General features: G+C 39.3%; 3 protein-coding genes across 3 annotated transcripts; all 3 read right to left on the bottom strand.

Moving 5' to 3' along the window:
- Positions 1–812: 812 nt before the first annotated feature.
- Positions 813–3,018, bottom strand: fetub (fetuin B). The gene is made up of 7 exons (XM_072661128.1): positions 2,815–3,018; positions 2,617–2,730; positions 2,427–2,514; positions 2,145–2,311; positions 1,938–2,051; positions 1,712–1,795; positions 813–1,613 (listed from the first exon to the last, which is right to left on the bottom strand). Exons 1-7 carry the CDS (start codon positions 3,010–3,012, stop codon positions 813–815), a joined length of 1,566 nt encoding a protein of 521 aa, XP_072517229.1. The 5' UTR covers positions 3,013–3,018.
- A 2,249-nt stretch (positions 3,019–5,267) lies between these two features.
- Positions 5,268–7,647, bottom strand: ahsg1 (alpha-2-HS-glycoprotein 1). The gene is made up of 7 exons (XM_072660655.1): positions 7,450–7,647; positions 7,214–7,321; positions 7,019–7,103; positions 6,747–6,913; positions 6,499–6,618; positions 6,260–6,334; positions 5,268–6,158 (listed from the first exon to the last, which is right to left on the bottom strand). The coding sequence occupies exons 1-7, from the start codon at positions 7,645–7,647 to the stop codon at positions 5,415–5,417; spliced, it is 1,497 nt and encodes a 498-aa protein (XP_072516756.1). The 3' UTR covers positions 5,268–5,414.
- Positions 7,648–13,218: 5,571 nt separating this feature from the next.
- On the bottom strand, positions 13,219–18,256 carry LOC140538380 (alpha-2-HS-glycoprotein). The gene is made up of 7 exons (XM_072660878.1): positions 18,062–18,256; positions 17,341–17,451; positions 16,973–17,060; positions 16,704–16,870; positions 15,109–15,210; positions 14,200–14,286; positions 13,219–13,647 (listed from the first exon to the last, which is right to left on the bottom strand). Exons 1-7 carry the CDS (start codon positions 18,254–18,256, stop codon positions 13,219–13,221), a joined length of 1,179 nt encoding a protein of 392 aa, XP_072516979.1.
- Between the last annotated feature and the right edge of the window lie 167 nt (positions 18,257–18,423).

The raw sequence follows: 18,423 nt of genomic DNA, 5'->3' as shown, positions 1-18,423 counted from the left end.
TTTTTGAGTTTCAAAAACAGGTTATGGCTAGGTCCTCACACAAACATGTATCATCTGTCTTATAAAAATATATAAATTGGCTTACATAATATTCATCACTCATTTGTAGATGTTTTGAAATTTCACTGAACAATGATTGATACTGAACATTTCTATTTTCTTCAGATTGTAGATATTGTGTATTAAAGTATTTAAATTGTTATTAAATTGTGCTTTGAATTTACATAATTTAATGTTTGCACATGAATACAATGTGTTGAATTAACACAGGTCTTGCCAAATGAAGTGTACTACTATTATTAAATACCAACATATGCCCATAATTATTCAGTATTGTCATCTGTCTGCTGATGCCCATTCTTATTCATTCCTTATTCTTTACAACTGCACTGCCTTTTATCTGTGGTTGGTTTCAATGCATTTATTTTGTACATTTATTCTATTTATTGTAATATTTGTATTGTATTACTGTGCTGTACTGTGCAATTGCTACTGGTTGCTAAATTTCCTTCAGGATTAAAAAAGTATCTATCCATCTATCTATCTATCTACACATCAATATAATGTAATATGATCAATTATAAATTATATTTTCATATTTATTACAACAAATATTTCTATCATACATTATATATATATATATATATATATATATATATATATATATATATATATATATATATATATAAGATATGATAATGTGACCTCCAGGTTTTGGAAAATGTTTCCTGTGTGCACACAATAATCAATAGCCAGTGACTTTAAACTATGCTTTATTGCACAATGGTACATTAGTACATCATTCAGTTTTTCTACTGGGTACATTCTGCAAACATGGGAAGTCTTCTCACAGGCTTTTCACATACAGGGAGACTTTTGAAAAGAGGGTCCTGAGCAAAGACCTCTTTAATAAGTTTGTTCTCGGTCTTGAAGTTTGCAGGGCACTCCTTGGATAGGGTATTTGGGAAGGGTTTGATTGCGGGCTCTCTCTCTCCTGGGATCTGTGGGTCCGGACGCAAGGCTAGATCAGCCATAGGCTGGTCAGTGTAGGGGGGAAGGGTCAGGGGCTTGTCCATGGAGGGCAGGACGTAAACCACTCCCTCAGGTCGCTTCATTGGCTTGTCATGCCGGTGCTCGTGATGGTGGTGGTGGTGCTCATGCTCGTGGAGATGTGCGTGTTTGTGCTCATGGTCTAGGGCTAGTTCGTGGTCATGCTCGTGAGTTTCTTCATTTCTGTGACCGTAGTTGTGATGGGTGTGCTTGCCCTGGTCTTGGGTGTGATTATGGGCTTTGGTGTGGTGTGTGTGATCGTGGTCATGGTCATGAGCGTGGTCATGAGAGTGTGCATGACCATGGGACTGACCATGACCCTCGTTGTGTTCATGAGTGTGGTGGTGGCCAGAGTCCTTGGTGTGATCGTGGGCATGCAGGGCCTTGTGGTCGTGATTGTGTGCGTGGTCATGGGGATGATCATGGTCGTGTGTGTGTGAAGGGGAGTGGGAGTGGGTGTGGTCATGAATATGGTCATGTCCTAGAGACATATCAGCAATGTTGCTGTGGCTATGATCCAACTCGCCTCCCAGCAGATGCTTCTTCTTCTCTTCCTCCGCAGCCTAAAAGAATAGTAGGTTGCAAGGTTAGAAAACATGCAGATCTGGAAGCACTCACTTATTACAACGTATGCCATTAAATATTGATTAGGAAATCCTACCTCAGGCTCAAAGATCTCACACTCAACACTTATGTGTTCATTTCCGTTGGAATGAGAGTGGCTGGCTTTGCATAGACCCTTGTGCTGAGGATGGAAAACAGGGCTTTATTGTTATATTTGCCTTTGTATGATGCTTGTATGGTCGAACATAAACACCAACATGGCACTAAATTGAATTATAAATAACATAATTAATGCAGATGCTATTTACGACACTTTTACTTACTGCAAACTCGCAGGCCATGATGTCACATTTTGAAATCTCAGCTAAATCTGTTTTGTTGGAGCACACTGACTCCTGGATGGTGAACTCCACATTGTAAAATGTGACGAAACCCCCCTGCAATATTTAAAATTCAATCAAATTTCATTTCATTTTTTAATAACTTCATTTTTTTCCTCCTTTTTGTATCTGTAAACCAAAAACTCTTACCTGACTGGTGGCTCTTGTGATATTAAGAGGAACAAAGTAGTTAGCAGGCATGTGCTCCTTGTTAAACTTCTCCATGCCCATCCTCATAGTCTTCTGGACTTCGTCGTTATCCAGTGAGATCAAAATTGGGCAGTCAGGGCAGAGCAATGCAATTTTGGAGACAGGGACTGTCAAAGAAAGCAGGTATTGCTTTACTTATTATCTTCTGTTAGGCTAGTTAACATTGAAGAGACTGTATCTTAGTCCTGCTTGTTTTTTTAGACAAATATTCTCAGTCATTACCAGGCCTGACTGCACAGCTGTATTTGTAGAGACGGGACACTCTGTGAACTCTGTTGATGTAGATCACTGCCCTGCACTGACCATACACCTGGGCATCACAACAGAAATACATGCAGTGTGAGGTCAAATACTTCCGTTTTAATAGACTCTTAAATGTGAAACTACTTTGTGTAAAAGAGAGTTGTAATACCGGATGTTCACCAATATCTCTAACATCGCAGTTCCTCCAGTTCTTCTTACTGAGGACATGGCACTTGGTCTCAAGGACATCGATAGTGAGATAATACACAACTCCAGTTTCACTCTGCAGATGGACAACAAACATTTGTTCATCAAAAAAGTGGCTCCTACGTATTTGTTACCAACTTATTACCTCCAACACACTCACATGGCGCATCTGGTGGACGTTGCTGAGGCGTTCCATGCTGAAGACGTAGCCCTCGCTGCGTTCCAGGTTGATTTTGTCCATAGCTTGTACAGCAGCAGCATTAGCTAAGGCATCGTGGCAGGAACTTGATGGTGCAGTGCCTGCAGGGGCTCCATGTGCACATGCAAGTGCCAGCAACAACAGCACGCACTGTTTCATAGTGAAGCTGCTACCTCTTTCTTTCTTTCTCTCTCTCTCTCTCTCTCTCTCTCACACACACACACACCACCAAAGAACAACGAAAGAGCATCCTAGCTTTTATAGCCCCTGCAACACCCCCTGCAGCAGCAGCCTTGAGCCTTGCACCCGCCCAGTCAGTAAACAAGATCCCTTTCTCCTGTTCTGAAAGACCCCTGTGATCCCATTCAATTCCAATCAATTCCAAAACCTCCAATCAGCCCACCGCAACAATGCTCAACTCACTCAACAGAGAGAGGGTTCAAACTGACAATTGATCAGGGAGGAGGGTGGTGATTGCTTCATCTTTGAATACCTTAGATTGCAGTTTTTGTATGTTTTTGTTTAAGTGATGCATATTGTGTCCATAGATGAGTAATTACTAGATATACCTACTCAGTTACATGTTCTTAAGCACAGTTTTGGTGGATTTCTACTTCCCTGTGTGCTTATGTTCAGGCTCTTTTTTGGCTTTTTGGCTTTAAAAAAGTGAACAATTTTTATGCCATTATTAAAGTCAAGTCAAAATCAAGTCACATGTATTTGTATAGCGCTTTTTACAACTGTTGTCGTCACAAAGCAGCTTTACTTTTCAGTAATTAGTAAGACAAAAAAAAGAAATAACGTAAGACATGAAGGATCAAAGACCCCCAGTGAGCAAACCAATGGTGACAGTGGCAAAGAAAAACTCCCTCAGAGCTGGAGGAAGAAACCTTGGGAGGAACCAAGACGCACAAGGGGAACCCGGCCCATCCTCCTCTGATCAAAACTATTTAAACATTAATGATAAAAATGACCAAACCAGATACAGCAGATAGTTAATAATGGTGATATTAATAGTGGCAGATAGTTAAGAGTCCATTTAGGTTTTAACATGGTCATTAAACAGGAAGCAGTGGTAGGAGGGTGTGCCGCTGGTCTGGTATGGGTGGTGGTGGGTGTGGGGCCTGATGGTCGGACTGGTAGGTGGCAGCTGGTCTGACGCAGGTAGAGGGGACCTTAGCGGGCAATCTTCCAGCAGGTCGGGCTGGGTGGCCATTTAGTCGGAGAAGGTAAAAAGAGAGAACCCCTAGAACCCCTTAATGAAATTTATACACTCTTAAAGGATATAATTTCATTCTACCATTTTGATACAAATATTTGCTCTGCTCTGTTATTGGTCACTTTTCTGACTTTTGAGGTTTATCATTTTGATGATAAAAGTGCATCAAAACAGAAAAAATAGAACCAAATATAATATAACATATGACATTGATTTTGTCTGCAACATAGCTGACAAACTGAGTAGTAAAAGCATCTTTTCCCTTAAAAAATGATTAATCTTTGCAACTAGTGGATCTATTACAATGATGGACTTTATTAACTTCTCTTTACTAATCTCCTCTGATTGTTCTATTAGAGCACTTTTTGTTGATGTGAAATGTACTACAAATTAGAGTGACCTGTATATATTTTCTTAAATGTTAATACATTTTTCCCATCCCCATCTGAGCAAAGACCTCTTTAATAGGCTTGTTCTCGGTCCTGAAGTTTCCAGGACACTCCTTGGAAAGGGTACCTGGAAAGGGCTTGGCCCTCTCTTTCCATGAAAATGTCTGTCTCTTTCCAGGGATCTGTGTGTCCGGACGCAAGGCCAGATTGGATGGCTGTGCTACATCAGCCATAGGCTGGTCAGGGTAGAAAGGATGGGTAATGGGCTTGTCCATGGAGGGTAGGACGTACACAACTATCTCAGGTCCCTTCATTGGGCTGTCATGCCGGTGCTTGTGATGATGGTGATGATGCTCAGGCTTGTGTTGGTGCTCATGGTCTAGTGCTAGTTCATGGTCATGCCCATGGGTTTTTTATTTGCTGTGACTGTAGTTGTGATGGCTCTGCTTGCCCTGGTCTGGGTGTGATTATGGGCTTTTGGTCTTATATATTTCATTATATTCAATTTCATTCAACAATTCTGGTAAAATCATCTGCTCTGCTCTGGTGTTGTTCTCTGTTGTTCTTGAGGTTCATTATTACTGATTAAGGCTAAAAGTGCATCAAAACAGAAAGAATAGAACCAAATATAATTAAATGACTGTAATGACGTGGGTTTTGTCTGCAACTAAGTTGACAAAGTTGACAGTAGTCTTTTCCCTTGAAAAATTAAAAAGTCATTGGTAGTGATGGAATTTATTTGCTTAGTTCAATATGTTTTAAAAGAAGACAATGACCACAGTAACACATGTTTGATTACTGACTTTTATTAATCATGGGGCGTACTGATTGTAGTTTTATTTGTGTAAAAAATATGGTGTAAACTATAGCATTCATCACACCACACAAATACACTCTTTATAAATTTTGGTTTTCTTTAAAGGATCATGCACATTTAAACATAAAAAAATATTCTAAACTGCAGGTGGACCTTTGGGTGGGCCTTTGGGTGGACCTTGGCCCCTTTCACGGAATCTAGGAGGGAAAGGGCATATGGGGTAGATGGAGGGAGGTATTTTCAAAAAACCATGACATTGTGGGAATGGGAAGTCAACAGCATCCTGTGATCCTGGATGAGCTGTTTCACCATCAGGCAGTAGCTGATGGGGCTTGGGACCATTATTTTTGTGAGGAGGACCTCCATGAGGAGTGGGCTTGGGACCATTATTTTTGTGAGGAGGACCTCCATGAGGAGTGGGCTTGGGACCATTATTTTTGTGAGGAGTGGGCTTGGGACCATTATTTTTGTGAGGAGGACTTCCATGAGGAGTGGGCTTGGGACCATTATTTTTGTGAGGAGGACTTCCATGAGGAGTGGGCTTGGGACCATTATTTTTGTGAGGAGGACTTCCATGAGGAGTGGGCTTGGGACCATTATTTTTGTGTGGAGGCCCTCCATGAGGATCGGGCTTGGGACCATTATTTTTGTGTGGAGGCCCTTCATGGTGAGGAGGCCCTCCATGGTGAGGAGGACCGCCATGATGAGGGGGACCTCTATGATGTAGTAGGTCTGAAAGTATAAAACACGTGTCTTGACGTGTAGGGGGACCTGATGGACCACCTGGGTGAGTACTGTGTTCCGGTCGCTCATGGTGACCTGAATGGCCATGATGGCCTTTGTGATGCCCACAGTGCCTTGGTGGGTGATGTGTTGAATTCTGAAATGCGAAAAAAGAAACAAAATTATAAAAATTAGACCAGGGGGTTGTAGAAAATTGTAGATATCTGGTATGTGATCACATGTGAAAGAACTGCATACCTTTGCATCATAAATCTCACACTCCACAATCAATTTCCCATTTCCCAGTTGAGTGGACTTGCAGAATCCATGACGCTTTAGAAAAAGTGAGAAGACATCAGTGCTAGATACTTATTCACCTATAAATAAAAACCCTTCAGCACTAGACATCTATTCAAATGTACTATTTGAATGGGAAATAGTACAGTGAATATATCAAAGAAAACAGAAAATGAGTTTGATGGCCTGAGTGGTCTTACAGGCCCTGGTGAACATCGCGGCTTGCACGCAGGTCTTTCATCTATTTTCACCTTGTCTGAACACTCAGTTTCCACCATGGCAAATTCAGCAAAGTTGCTCTGCCCAAACATGTCGTTATGCTGGAATGATATGCATAAAAAAGAAACTGTACTGAGTGAAAAAATACCTGTTCTCTGCTCATTTAGACAGAGTGCAGAGATAATGACAGACACATTTGATCTCTTTTTATAATGCATGACTGCCTTACCTGTGTACTTAGTCTCCCTACTTCCAGTAATTTAAAGTAGGACGTATGTTTGGAATCTGCATTAAATTTCTCAACAGCAGCTTTCACACTTTCCAAGCCTTTGGGATCATGCAAGGGTAGCAAAATAGGGCAGTCAGGGCAGGTGGCAGCTATTTCTTTGTGTGAAGCTGGGGAAAAAACAAAGAATTGTAACTCTATTTGAAATAAATGATCTTAATTGGATAAAACGAAGAGGAAATCTACAGAAGATGAGATCTACATGATGTATGTACCTGGCTCAGTGTCACAGCTGAAACTTTTGATGCCAAGTTTTTGTCCAGCCCCGCAAATAGTCACATTGCATTTTGCTGTTACTTTCTTCAGAGTAAAGCATTGAAATTAGTGCTCCTTGAGTGAAGACATATGTTTATATAGCCAGGCTATGAAATTCATACTTAAGGCACACTATGTTATATGACATGACTTACCGTCTCCATTGATTGCCTGATTTCACATTCAGCCAAAGGTTTGGGGTTTAAAATGTGGCAAATGGTCTCCTCTAAGGTCAACGCCATGACAACATCACAGGAATCATCCTGCAGGAGGTCAGAGGTCTCCTCAATGTATTTACGTGTTTATGTTTTTGGGTTTATCGGTGACCATCACATGGATTTTTTATTTTTTAAATAGTTTGTTAGACAAGGCACATCACAGTCCAACTCACCTTCTGTTGCAGTGTACGGCTTTCCTTTTTGACAAGTTTGAATTTGTATCCGTGGTGGTGTAGTTCATTAATGAACTTCAACGCTTCATCAATGGCAGCATCATCCTTGTCCTCCTCACAATTGTATGCCACTGGCTCTGTGGGGCTGACTGCAAGCAGCACCTGGCACAGGGCTGCTAGAATCAGCAGTTGTCTCATAGCAAGTGGAGTTTAGGGTACATTCAGTACCATGAATAAGACTGATCCAGGGTGAGCCCAATCCTGGACATTTATAGAACAGAGTGAAACAGACTAAAGTAAACAGTTTTATGATTGTTGCCAAAGTCAATGGAATCGAGGGCATGGAGGACAGACAGACCATTGGAGCAGAGAAATGTTGTCCTGGTGTGCACTATAGTCAACAAATGTTTTGGTAAAATATTAATAGCACATATTTCAAAGGATTTCTACACTAATGCACTATATATATCTAGATTAAAAAGTGTGTTTCTTCTAAATGTCATTTGAGGTTTGAGTTAATAACACGTTGCCCTAATTAATCTTCAGGGTCAAAGGTTGGGAAAAAGGCAAGACAGTACTTAAATGTAGGTATATATAGGTAGTATGTAAAATCCTAGTCAATTTAAGCACAGTTTGGATTCAAATAAGTTAACATTCATCAACATTTAAATATGCTCAAGCATAGAAAAGCAAAAAGTTTAAGTTTTAACAAATAAATGAATTTTTTCTTTGCTTTGTGCTGTGTGGTGCATTGAGCAGTCACCCGCACTAGTCCTCACACAAAACCAAATGAGATGAGTTTCACTTTATACTGAAATGTATTCGTTACATTAAAATGCATGGGAACTGGGAACTGATTGGAAAGAGAAAAAAGAAATGGAATGTTCCAAATAATTCAAATCTTACTACTACTTAATCTTATAATCTAATAGTACTATTGTAAAAAAGAACTATAGTTATCCAAATATTTCCACTCCTGTCCAAGCTGCACTGATCATCAAACCAACCAACAAACAAACAAAAAAGTTTGAGAAACTTTCAGGTAAATTCAATGTTGATCAAAATAATATTCTTAACAGCATTGGTTTGGTACTGAAAATGTTACAGGATTAATTAGAAGCATGAATCATTAACTTTGGGCCTGCTGGCATTCAGAGGGTAGAAAGGTTAAAAGAAACAAAGTTCCTCACTCTATTGATTTCCCCATAGAGCTGAAAGATAAGGCAATCTTGCCTCAGTCGAATAGCTATTTGCCAAGATTATGTCAACAGAGCAGATCTTTACCAAACAGCATGGTTTTCAGTTGTAATGACATAGCAATTTTCTTCAAAACATCTGTCATTTAAACATCACTTGTATCGACTCAATCATTTCTTCTCTCTTTTTCAAAGCAAAACTTGTATACACTGAAAAGCGGGTAACACTATTGTAATAACAGGTTTTATTTTGAATGTGGATTTCATTTAATGCTGTGATGGGCAGGATCTTAAGATCTTCATTAAGATGTTGTAACATGTGAAGAGGATATTAAATATATTGTTATTTTTGTAAAATGTATCTCCAGTCATTTAAAAAAACACAACTACATGTAATACAAAGTAGTGTCCAGTCAGAAAAACAAGACGGTAAGTTTATTATTCTATCAGTCTACTGGGTGTGTTGATGACCAGTAGAAAAGGATGCAAACAGAGTTTCGCTGCATTTTTGACAGACGTAGTGGTAAATTAGATATTTATCATTTTAGCTGATTAATCTGTTGTTATTAACAGTATTCATCAACTAGTGGGAATGTTCATGTCCAAAAGGTCTATCACTGTATTGTGTAGGCACAATACTTAATAATCTTTATGCTTTAAACTCTAGAAACTACTACAAAGTAATTATAAGAAAGCAATCTTTTCTGTGAGAGATCAATCCAGAGTCTCAACCATCACACCTGCGAAGATGCGAAACAATACACAACAGAGATCCATACAAATCGATAATCTTCCTAGGACAGGTGAAGACGTGTCTTCAGACGTAACGTCTTGTGAGCAGTTGCATCTGGAATTTGGGTCTTATGGTGTATTCTGATACTGGCTTTGAGTTAAGGACATTACACTCCCACATTTCCATGAGATTCAGTACTAAAACAAAGACATCACTGTACACCCAGAGAGAATAATAAGAAATATTTCCCTTCAGTTGTGGGGTGCACAACTGCAATTGGGGTGCACTGCTACTACTACATATGTGCTACAGCATATATGTCATTTTCTAGTCCTGTTATTATTTTGTTGCTATCAATAAGTACCATTACACAGCAATGTTTAACACAGAACCATTTTAATTTGCTATGTCGTTAAAAGTGTTAAAAGCTATTAGTGTTATTATCATCATTTACACAGTGCTTCAAGTGGAACAAAAAGTGTGGGTGCTCCCCGTATTTACATGTAGACCAATAGTGGAGGTGAGAAGGCGGGACTTAAACAGTAATTGTAAAAATCCACAGGCAGAAGGTAGAAGCAAACACTGACATGAAATTCCAGACATTTGACAGCATGCACATGAGTACACTGTTCTGTTTGCAATAGGTCCCTCATTGGTTTGCTGGTGCTATAGGTACCAGCTGTCCCTGAACAGCTTAGTCTGCTCAGAAGGCCGCTGTTGCTGGTCCAGAGTGCAATCGGTTAAAATCCAGAGCAGCATCTGTGAGAAACTTTAGCATGAATTAACTTGAATGTGTTAGAAATTGCAAGTGGTGTGAGAGCATGGCATTAGAGCTTATTGTGTGAATCAAAGCAACCAATGCTTGAGAGAAGGTGGTCCTGAAAGTAGTGACAACTGGAGTATTCAGTATGTATTTTAAGAGCCCTGAAGGTCTGTGCTGGTAGATTATTGCACAGGAACAATGATCATATTCTGACTGTATTAGCTCTTCATATCCAACAAAACCAGCTTAACAGCAAAATCACATACTCTCAGATAACCAACAGATTTAGAGAGAAACATCATGTTCATGTACTTACCACAAACATTTGACGCATGACATTAAAATTTGTTGATAAGCAAAAACAGGGTCAAATTTCAACTCCAAATCCCTAAACACCTCGAGTCTCATTTAAGCAAATATTGCATTATCTGCCTACAACTGGTACTATCCAAACAGATGTGAAAAAAGAGTCAGAAGATAATGCAATCGTCAGTGTAAATGATCCTGGGTTTAGTGACCTTGTCACAGGACTGTGGAGGCGGATATGGCAAACTGCCCTGCTAGCATTCATAACGGGATGCTGATTTAAACACAAATAAAAAATACTTAGACTTTTATGAATGTGCAATAAGCACCACTGTAGACAAAGGTATTTGTAAAGGTACTGTACGTCTGAAAGGACTCACCTACAAAATGAATCTGTGTAATATGATGTTGGTTTTAACAAAATGTATTGATAAAGTAATAAATAAATACAGTTTTATTTAGACGTTAGACATAGTTGTTGTGGACATGAATGCCATTGCAATATTGAACTTGATTCATGAACTGTTCTTCTACTCTTTTGGAACACAATTAGTGTACAACACTTATCTCTAATAGAAATAAAACAAAGGAAGGTCAGTGGAAGCAGCTGAAACACCAGTGTTATTGTCTACAGTCAAGCAAGTTTTACATCGCAGTGGACTGAGAACCTGCCATCCTAGATATAAGCCCTTGCTCTAAACTGACATCACATGGTCAGATGAGACAATAATAAAGCTGTTTGGCCACAATGATCAGGGGCTTTGTTTGAAAGAGTAAAGGAGTAAAGAATAAAGGAGTAAATGCATTTGATCCCACAAAAACAGTGTACCAACTGTTAAGCATGATTGGTGGTAGAATCATGCTTTGAGGCTGTTTTGCTGCTAGTGTATCGGGTATTTTTGGTACAGTTATTTCAGTGGGTTAAATATTAAAAAAGGATGACTACATCAGAATACTTTAGCATGATAAAGCAGACTGACAATACTATGACAATATTAAAATATAAAAAATGTGCTTATAAGAAAAAAAAATGTTTTTCCCAAGACAAGTGGTCAAATGTCAAAATATTAACCAAGTATTAGGTGTACATTATGTACATGTTTATTCTGCATTCATAATACAACCATGTGTTGTTTAAACAAAAATGCAAACACTTTTTGTTCTACTGAAGACACTTATTCTGCCTCAGAAAAACAGTTTAAAGAAATCAATGAAAGTCTAATATTACCATGGCATCCATGTCCATGCTGAGTGTAAGGAAACTTCTGACCATATACATAGGTATTAAACCCTTGTGCTGTAGACACATGCTGTCTATATGCAGGTAAAATATACTGCCCTATTGAACACACAGTTTGCTTTGGATTGGCCTGTACCTCATTAATTCAAGTAGTTCAAGTAATACTGGACAGACTGTGAACCTGTAAATAAAGACCATTGTAAGGAAGTGGATTATAGTCTTAGAAGTAATAGTCATGCACAAGATAAAAAATTAATCCTAAATAAAAAAGGATTGTTTGGATATCCCAGTGAGCACTGCTAAATCATACCACCCAGGCATAGCACCTGGGACAAGGCCTTTCACAAACCTCAGCATCAGAGCAAGAAGAAAACTTATAAAGGAAGCCACAGAAAGGCCAACCATTACTTTAAAGAAGCTACAGAGCTCAGTGACTAAGGCTGTTGGAACAGTCAATGACAGCATTAACTCTGTATATGGCTAGTTCAAAATAAGCCATTACTTAAGAAAGAACACAGGAAATCACACCTGAAGTGACTGAAAATGCCATCTATGCCAAACTATCCCAAATGTGAAGTAGGGAAAAGGCAGACTCATACTGTGGGGAAAGCATTCCCTTAGTACAAAATACTGTAATATACTGCAAGATAATGTGCTTCAGTCTGCTACAACAATAAAGCTAAGAAAAAACTAAGCTAAGGTCAAAGCCCAGATCTTAGTTCAATTGCGAATCTAAAGTTCTCTTCGAACATTACTCCTAAACTGTGTGCAAGGCTGGCAGAAGATGTTACTACAACAAAAGGTGGTTCTACCAAGTAGTAATCTGAACGGGTTGAATACTTAGTCATTTTTTTAGAATCTGCTGACAAATACTGAATTTTGACTTTGCATTAAAAGTGTGTTGTTTGTCATTACTCATGGATTTCCCACCCCTGTGTAAAATCTGTGTGGTCATTTTAATGCAGAATTAATATTACAATTATCTCACTTTTTGAATATTTTTGCAATGCACTGTATATAAAATGGATTTTGCATTTCTGTATTTAAATGATAACACACTCAGTTGAGCAGGGAATATTTTTCACCATATTGTGCTTTACAAATAAACATTTTTAAAGAGCCTCTATAATTTTGAGGAAGCTATGGAACTGTTACTTTAAGAACCTTTATTTAAATTATTGTAACATTATTATACGATTATTGATATTATATTTAGGGTAAAAGGGAGCAGAACAGTTTTAGACAGAAGGAATTCTTTGTAGAACTGGAACACATTAGCAATTGTGTGGAAAGGAACTTCAAGCTTTAAAACCTTAAAAAGTTAACACATTTGCTGTGGTGAGTCTGTTAACTGATTCTAGACCATCCTTGACATTACATTTATATTCTGTGTGAATTTTAAGACAATTTCTTCAAATAAAGTAAAATTCACTACTTCCCCTGACATTACTATCATGTAACTACTTCTGTGAGTTGCCCGTGTAGAATCTCTAGACATTTCTGAGGCTGTGTTGTGATGTCCAAAACCGTTCTACACGGTGGTGTAGCGGGATGCGCCGGGGCATGAGCGGAAAGGTGATGGCGTGCTTGGAAAAACAGCTTGGAATGTGGGGCTGTGTGGGGGTTTGATGACTGCAGGTGCCTGTCTCTTCTGGCGCAAAGCTGCATAGCGGAAATCCAGTGGAGGCCTGGCAATGCGAACAGAGACTGGAAACTCTTCTGATGAAGAACAGTCTGCCTCAGCTGACTCGCTTGATTCGCTAGAACTATGGGGACGGGGTGGGTGTGGTCTGGGGCCATGGGGAATAAGCTGCTGAACAGGGTCTACCAGCCCAGATCCACCTGGACTAATGTCTTGAAATGCAGGTTTGAGGGCATCTGGAGCTGAAGGAGGTTCCTGTCGAGTGATAGACTTTTCTTCTTGCTGTGGAATGCCAACAGCAACTGAAATCCCAATGCGCTACAGAGAAACAGAAGTACATGGATAATTTGGTTGGCAATCATGGTGAATTTACCTGTTCATGTATTGGTACTCTTTTATAGCAACTGTTTCTGTTCTTGCTAAATGAAACAAGCTTTAAAACATCGACAGTAATCTAAATGAACACTCTAAATTTCCATACTTTAACAAATCTGCGTTTTCATTGAATCGGAATACAATTTGAATTCGTTTGAGGTTTTCTGTAGAGCTTGTCCAAGCTTGCTACAGATCCTGAGAGCACAGATGATTAAATTGCCACAAATGTATTAAAGCACATTCTTATTTAAAGTGAAATCTAGAAAATAGGAAAGATAATAGATATAGCTTTAGATGTAGGTGAGTGTGGAAGTGGGGGAATTCTATGAGGGTAGCTCTGTTAGTTTTGGTCCACTTGGTCCACGCCATACTCATAAGAGACCCCCTTTTAATGGTGTAGCCATGAAATCTTTTGCTTCCAAAAAAAAGAATAGATATATATAGAGCTTGAACTGAATAACCAGAATGACAAACAAACAGGGATATTAATTGTACCTGCGGATGAAATATTTCACAGGACACCTTAACGTCTTTCTGAACAGGGTTAGCACCAAGAACTGCCCCAACACAAAATCCAACAGCCTGAAATGAAAAGAACTATCACCTTAGACAGAAACACATGCAAGGGAAAATGACAGTGAGATGAATGATGTATGATATCCTCTGCAAAAAGCCATTAAATAGAAGCTTCTATGAACTTAAGCTTTGTCATCAGCAAATTAGCCACTTGATGCCTTGTAATGCCATGGCCACGCCAGTCCTACAGTCTCAGTCTCCCTCTTTTCCCATCATTTAGCATGATGCAAGCCATGTGAGGGCGCTTGTTAGCTGATGTAACATAACTGGGTTAGATCTCCCAATGCATCTTTGTACTGATGCTTCTTAAATGGCCTAGTGTGCAACACATTGGTGCACTCTCTCTACCAGTTAACCCCTTAACTCTCCAAGGCCTATTACACACTAATGCGTATTACTCAGCAACTACAGGGACTTCTGTAGGAACTGGTGGGGCTATTCTCTGGTAATAGAAGTTTGTAAAAACACTAAGAGGCTTTCAGGAACCTGGGCCCCGGTGCTTTCCTCGTGCTCTCCTCTCTGCGTATTCAGCTGTCCGATGATGTTACATTTTGAAAAGATGCTAATACTTGCTTTATGTGACTCCAAGGAATCACATGCTAGCCTTCACCCTCCCAGCAATGGTAGCAAACAAGTAAGTAAATAAATAAAAGCATCTATGGCCTGAAAGAAAAGGTGAATTAAAGCAGGCATCTATGGTCATTATGAACGTGAGTAAGTTACTCATGTTCATAATGACCATAGAACATTCTTTAAACAATACAGCAATGACGCACTGGCCAGCAATAGCAGGCTAGGCAGCAGCAATGACTTTTGGGAGACACTCACCCCTTTCCCTGCATTAGCTGGCACACACAAAACGTCCTGTGTTGGGGCCACAGAGCATTCCTGAACCGTGTACTCAACAAAACTGGCTGCAACTGGGGAAGTCTGACAAAGAGACAATGACAACAATTCTCAACAGTGTATGAAGAACAGAAATAGCAAGTGGGAGGTGTCTTTATGGGAGGTTCATTGGAGGTTTTTGATGTGAGGTGTGCAAGTATGGGTGTGCAGTGGTTGGTGTGGCACAACAGATGATACCACTACCGGCCAGTAAGCTACCACACCATGTGGGAGACTGGGGTTCGATTCCAGGTCTGGGTGACTATGCTGTGCTACACCAATAAGAGTGTAAGTTGCTCTGGTTAAGAGCGTCAGCTAAATGGCGTAAATGTAAATGTAAGTAGGAAGCCCTTGATGTCAAACAAAACTTCTGGGCAAAACTAAAAATTTGTTTGTGCAAAGCACATTGTTTCAGCAGTCCTGGTCTTTGTCTAGGTGTTCTCTGGCAAACTTTAGTTGTTTTGACAGCAAGGGTTTCCTCCTTGCACACATGTGCAGTCTCTTTCTAATGGTAGATGCCTTGTGCTTTGACATCATCCCTGGGAAGAGCTACCTGTTCCGTTCCCATGACGACATTTTAGGATTGCTGGAGACTTCTTTATGCAGCTTACAGTCCAAACTCGCTAGGACAGCCTTCAAACCATTCCCAGACTCCCAGACTTTCTTTCTGAGAGCTCTTTGGTTCTCGCCATGGTGATACTCTTCACTTCAACAACCAAGGACAAATCAAACAAAGGCCGTGTTCGAAACAGAGGGCAGCTTGCCTGATGCCTTGCTGCCTATGTTGTCTCATGAGTCAGTACCTTGGAAGGCAGCATTATGATGAAGGTCCCTAAAACTGAAACGCTTTTGAGACACAGTTAGACACCAGCGACACGTCATGACGTTGCCAACATGCCAAAAAAAAAAAAAAACAGCTGGGGCTGGTTGTGTAACTAATCAAAAATGACAACATGTGGTTATTAACAATTGACAATTTGGTATCAGATGTAAAATATGAATGGAAAACAACTGTAAATAACTTTTGTAAAGATCTCTTGAGAGTATCACCAGGCCTGAGCTAGCCCAGAAATAATGAGATATGCAAGGCAGGGTACATCTACACTGCCAGGGTACTTTAGCAATTTTATACAAACATTCAATTCAGACATGTTACCGGCACTTCCCACTTCCCTGCAATTGTGTTTTAGACACAGCCTACTTTTCTGAGGATTAAATAAAACAGGCTCCTTCAAAATCTGCCCTATGTTCTAATCATCTAATCAGCTCCAGATATTAACTGTAGGCATTTATAGTAGTAATAAATGTGGCGGTGTCCTACCTTTTTTTTTTTTTTTTTTTTTTACTGCATTTCTATTAATTACATTTTTCTAATGATTTGTATTTGTAACATTTCTCAGTTTTATATGTTTAGTAATATTTTCTCCATATCTTGTTAACAATAAATCTTTTTGCTCTTGAAGATTTTTATGGGGTCTTATTATTTTTTTTATATGATTGTAGGCATAGTAATACAGACTGTAGTATTAGAACAGCACCTGGTGGGAGGCCCTTGTAACAGCTTCTAAAGTCAGTCTGACTGGCAGGGTGCTCTGATGGTTGTATTTGTGGAGAGTGGTCTTAGCAGTGGACACTGCAATTGTATTGTCCACTGACAACAGCAGGGGGCAGTCTGGACATGTCCTCTGTAACTTTTCTGGGGTATCTGACAGAAAGAGGGGTGGGAGGGAATAAGTAATTAGTCATTACTTATTAGTAATATATCTCTACTGATATAACAACATATATACCATTGGTAAATCATTACCTGGAACGAGAGTGCAGTCATAGCTGTATAAGTAAGAGAATCCGTCTGGTGTGTGTAAAATAGTAGTGTTGCAATTCCCAGAGATTTGCTACAACACAAGCAACTCCTATTATGCATGCATCAAGTACAGTCACAAAAATATGTCAGTTTTAAGCAAACAGTCTACTTAAAGCAATGGGGCAAAACATTTGCACCAGCAATCATCTGCAAGATAATAGTCACGTAAGAACTACACAACATCTGTTTTTTTATTTGGAAGCAGTTCATAAACTATTTATAAGGTGACAAAATAAACAGCCAGTCTTACCTGGACATCAAAAATACATTTTTCATCAATTTAGTGAAGCAATAAAATGAAGAAGGCTTACCGTTTCCATGAAAGGTCTTATTTCACAGCGCTTCCAGGATTTGGGGCTGAGAACATGACATTTGGTCTCAAGAACATCCAAGTCCAAATAGTAGACCTTCCCAGCTGGACCCTAACATGGAAAAAAAAACCTGATCATACTTTTGGTACCCGAAAACAAGTTAAACACATCTATAGGTCAAAATACACGGACTATACTGTATACAGTAGGTTTGGTATCTTTGTAAGACCAAAGGAAAACTCTCAGCTATATCAACTGACTGATCTATTAACTTAATAATTTTACAACACTACAGATAAAGCATTGGTGCTAATTAGTTTCATGTACATAGGCAGGAGTACTCAATTAAAACGGAGAGAATGTTCAAATACAGCATTGTTTGTTACTAATAGCTGATTTTGTGTGTTTTATTTCAAAGCATTATAACTGCCTTGAATTAAAAAAAAAAAAAGAGCTAGGCTGATAGATGTGGCTATGCATCAAAAGTTCTTCAGTAGATCCACGTTATTCAGTGTTTTCTTGGACTTTATTTCACCAAAGTATTTCACTAAAGTAACAATACAGTTTTGAGTATGTTGGACATATGCTGCTCTTTCTACCTCTGTTATAGGTGATAATAAATTAATATGCCAATACGCCAAGAATGAACGTTGTGTTGTTATTGTTTGCAAGGTTTTCTATTAGTCCAACATTAGTCCAAATCTCTGGCCAGGTGACCTACCTGAGGATGAACATGGACGTTGAAAATCCTGTTGAGGGCGAACTTGTATCCTGTTTGTCTGTCCTCATTAATGTAAGTTATTGCCAGACGGGCCAGTTTGTCCACGCTTTTGTCATCGCAGGGCACAGGTGATACATGTGTGGCCATGGCACCAAAACACTGAACCATAAGAAATGTCCATGTTAGGCTTTGCATTGTCGATGCAAAGGTGGTCAGGCTATGCTACCAATTATTTCCGAATGCTGTCGTTCACTTGTTTATGCCTGAAAAAGAAAAAGACCATGACATGGACTTTGACATAGATTAACAAAACATCATGTTGAAAAGAAGCCAAGGTCTGGTGCGCTGGCCTCACAACTACA

This window comes from Salminus brasiliensis, chromosome 17 (assembly GCF_030463535.1).
Source record: "Salminus brasiliensis chromosome 17, fSalBra1.hap2, whole genome shotgun sequence".
Classification (NCBI taxonomy): domain Eukaryota; kingdom Metazoa; phylum Chordata; class Actinopteri; order Characiformes; family Bryconidae; genus Salminus; species Salminus brasiliensis.
The sequence above is the reverse complement of the archived record's forward strand: the minus strand, read 5'-3'. Positions and strand labels throughout refer to the sequence as shown.

Bases quoted from the DNA above. Each gene is read 5' to 3' on its own strand.
- fetub (XM_072661128.1), bottom strand. From the start codon at position 3,012: ATGAAACAGTGCGTGCTGTTGTTGCTGGCACTTGCATGTGCACATGGA. The intron at 2,515-2,616 runs GTATTACAACTC...TGTGATGCCCAG, and splicing joins GAGATATTGGTGAACATCCG to GTGTATGGTCAGTGCAGGGC. The intron at 2,052-2,144 runs GTAAGAGTTTTT...TAAATATTGCAG, and splicing joins TCACAAGAGCCACCAGTCAG to GGGGGTTTCGTCACATTTTA.
- ahsg1 (XM_072660655.1), bottom strand. From the start codon at position 7,647: ATGAGACAACTGCTGATTCTAGCAGCCCTGTGCCAGGTGCTGCTTGCA. The intron at 7,322-7,449 runs GTGAGTTGGACT...GACCTCCTGCAG, and splicing joins GCCGTACACTGCAACAGAAG to GATGATTCCTGTGATGTTGT. The intron at 6,619-6,746 runs GTAAGGCAGTCA...ATATCATTCCAG, and splicing joins TAGGGAGACTAAGTACACAG to CATAACGACATGTTTGGGCA.
- LOC140538380 (XM_072660878.1), bottom strand. From the start codon at position 18,256: ATGCAAAGCCTAACATGGACATTTCTTATGGTTCAGTGTTTTGGTGCC. The intron at 17,061-17,340 runs GTAAGCCTTCTT...CTTGTGTTGTAG, and splicing joins TAAGACCTTTCATGGAAACG to CAAATCTCTGGGAATTGCAA. The intron at 16,871-16,972 runs GTAATGATTTAC...TCTTTCTGTCAG, and splicing joins TGACTGCACTCTCGTTCCAG to ATACCCCAGAAAAGTTACAG.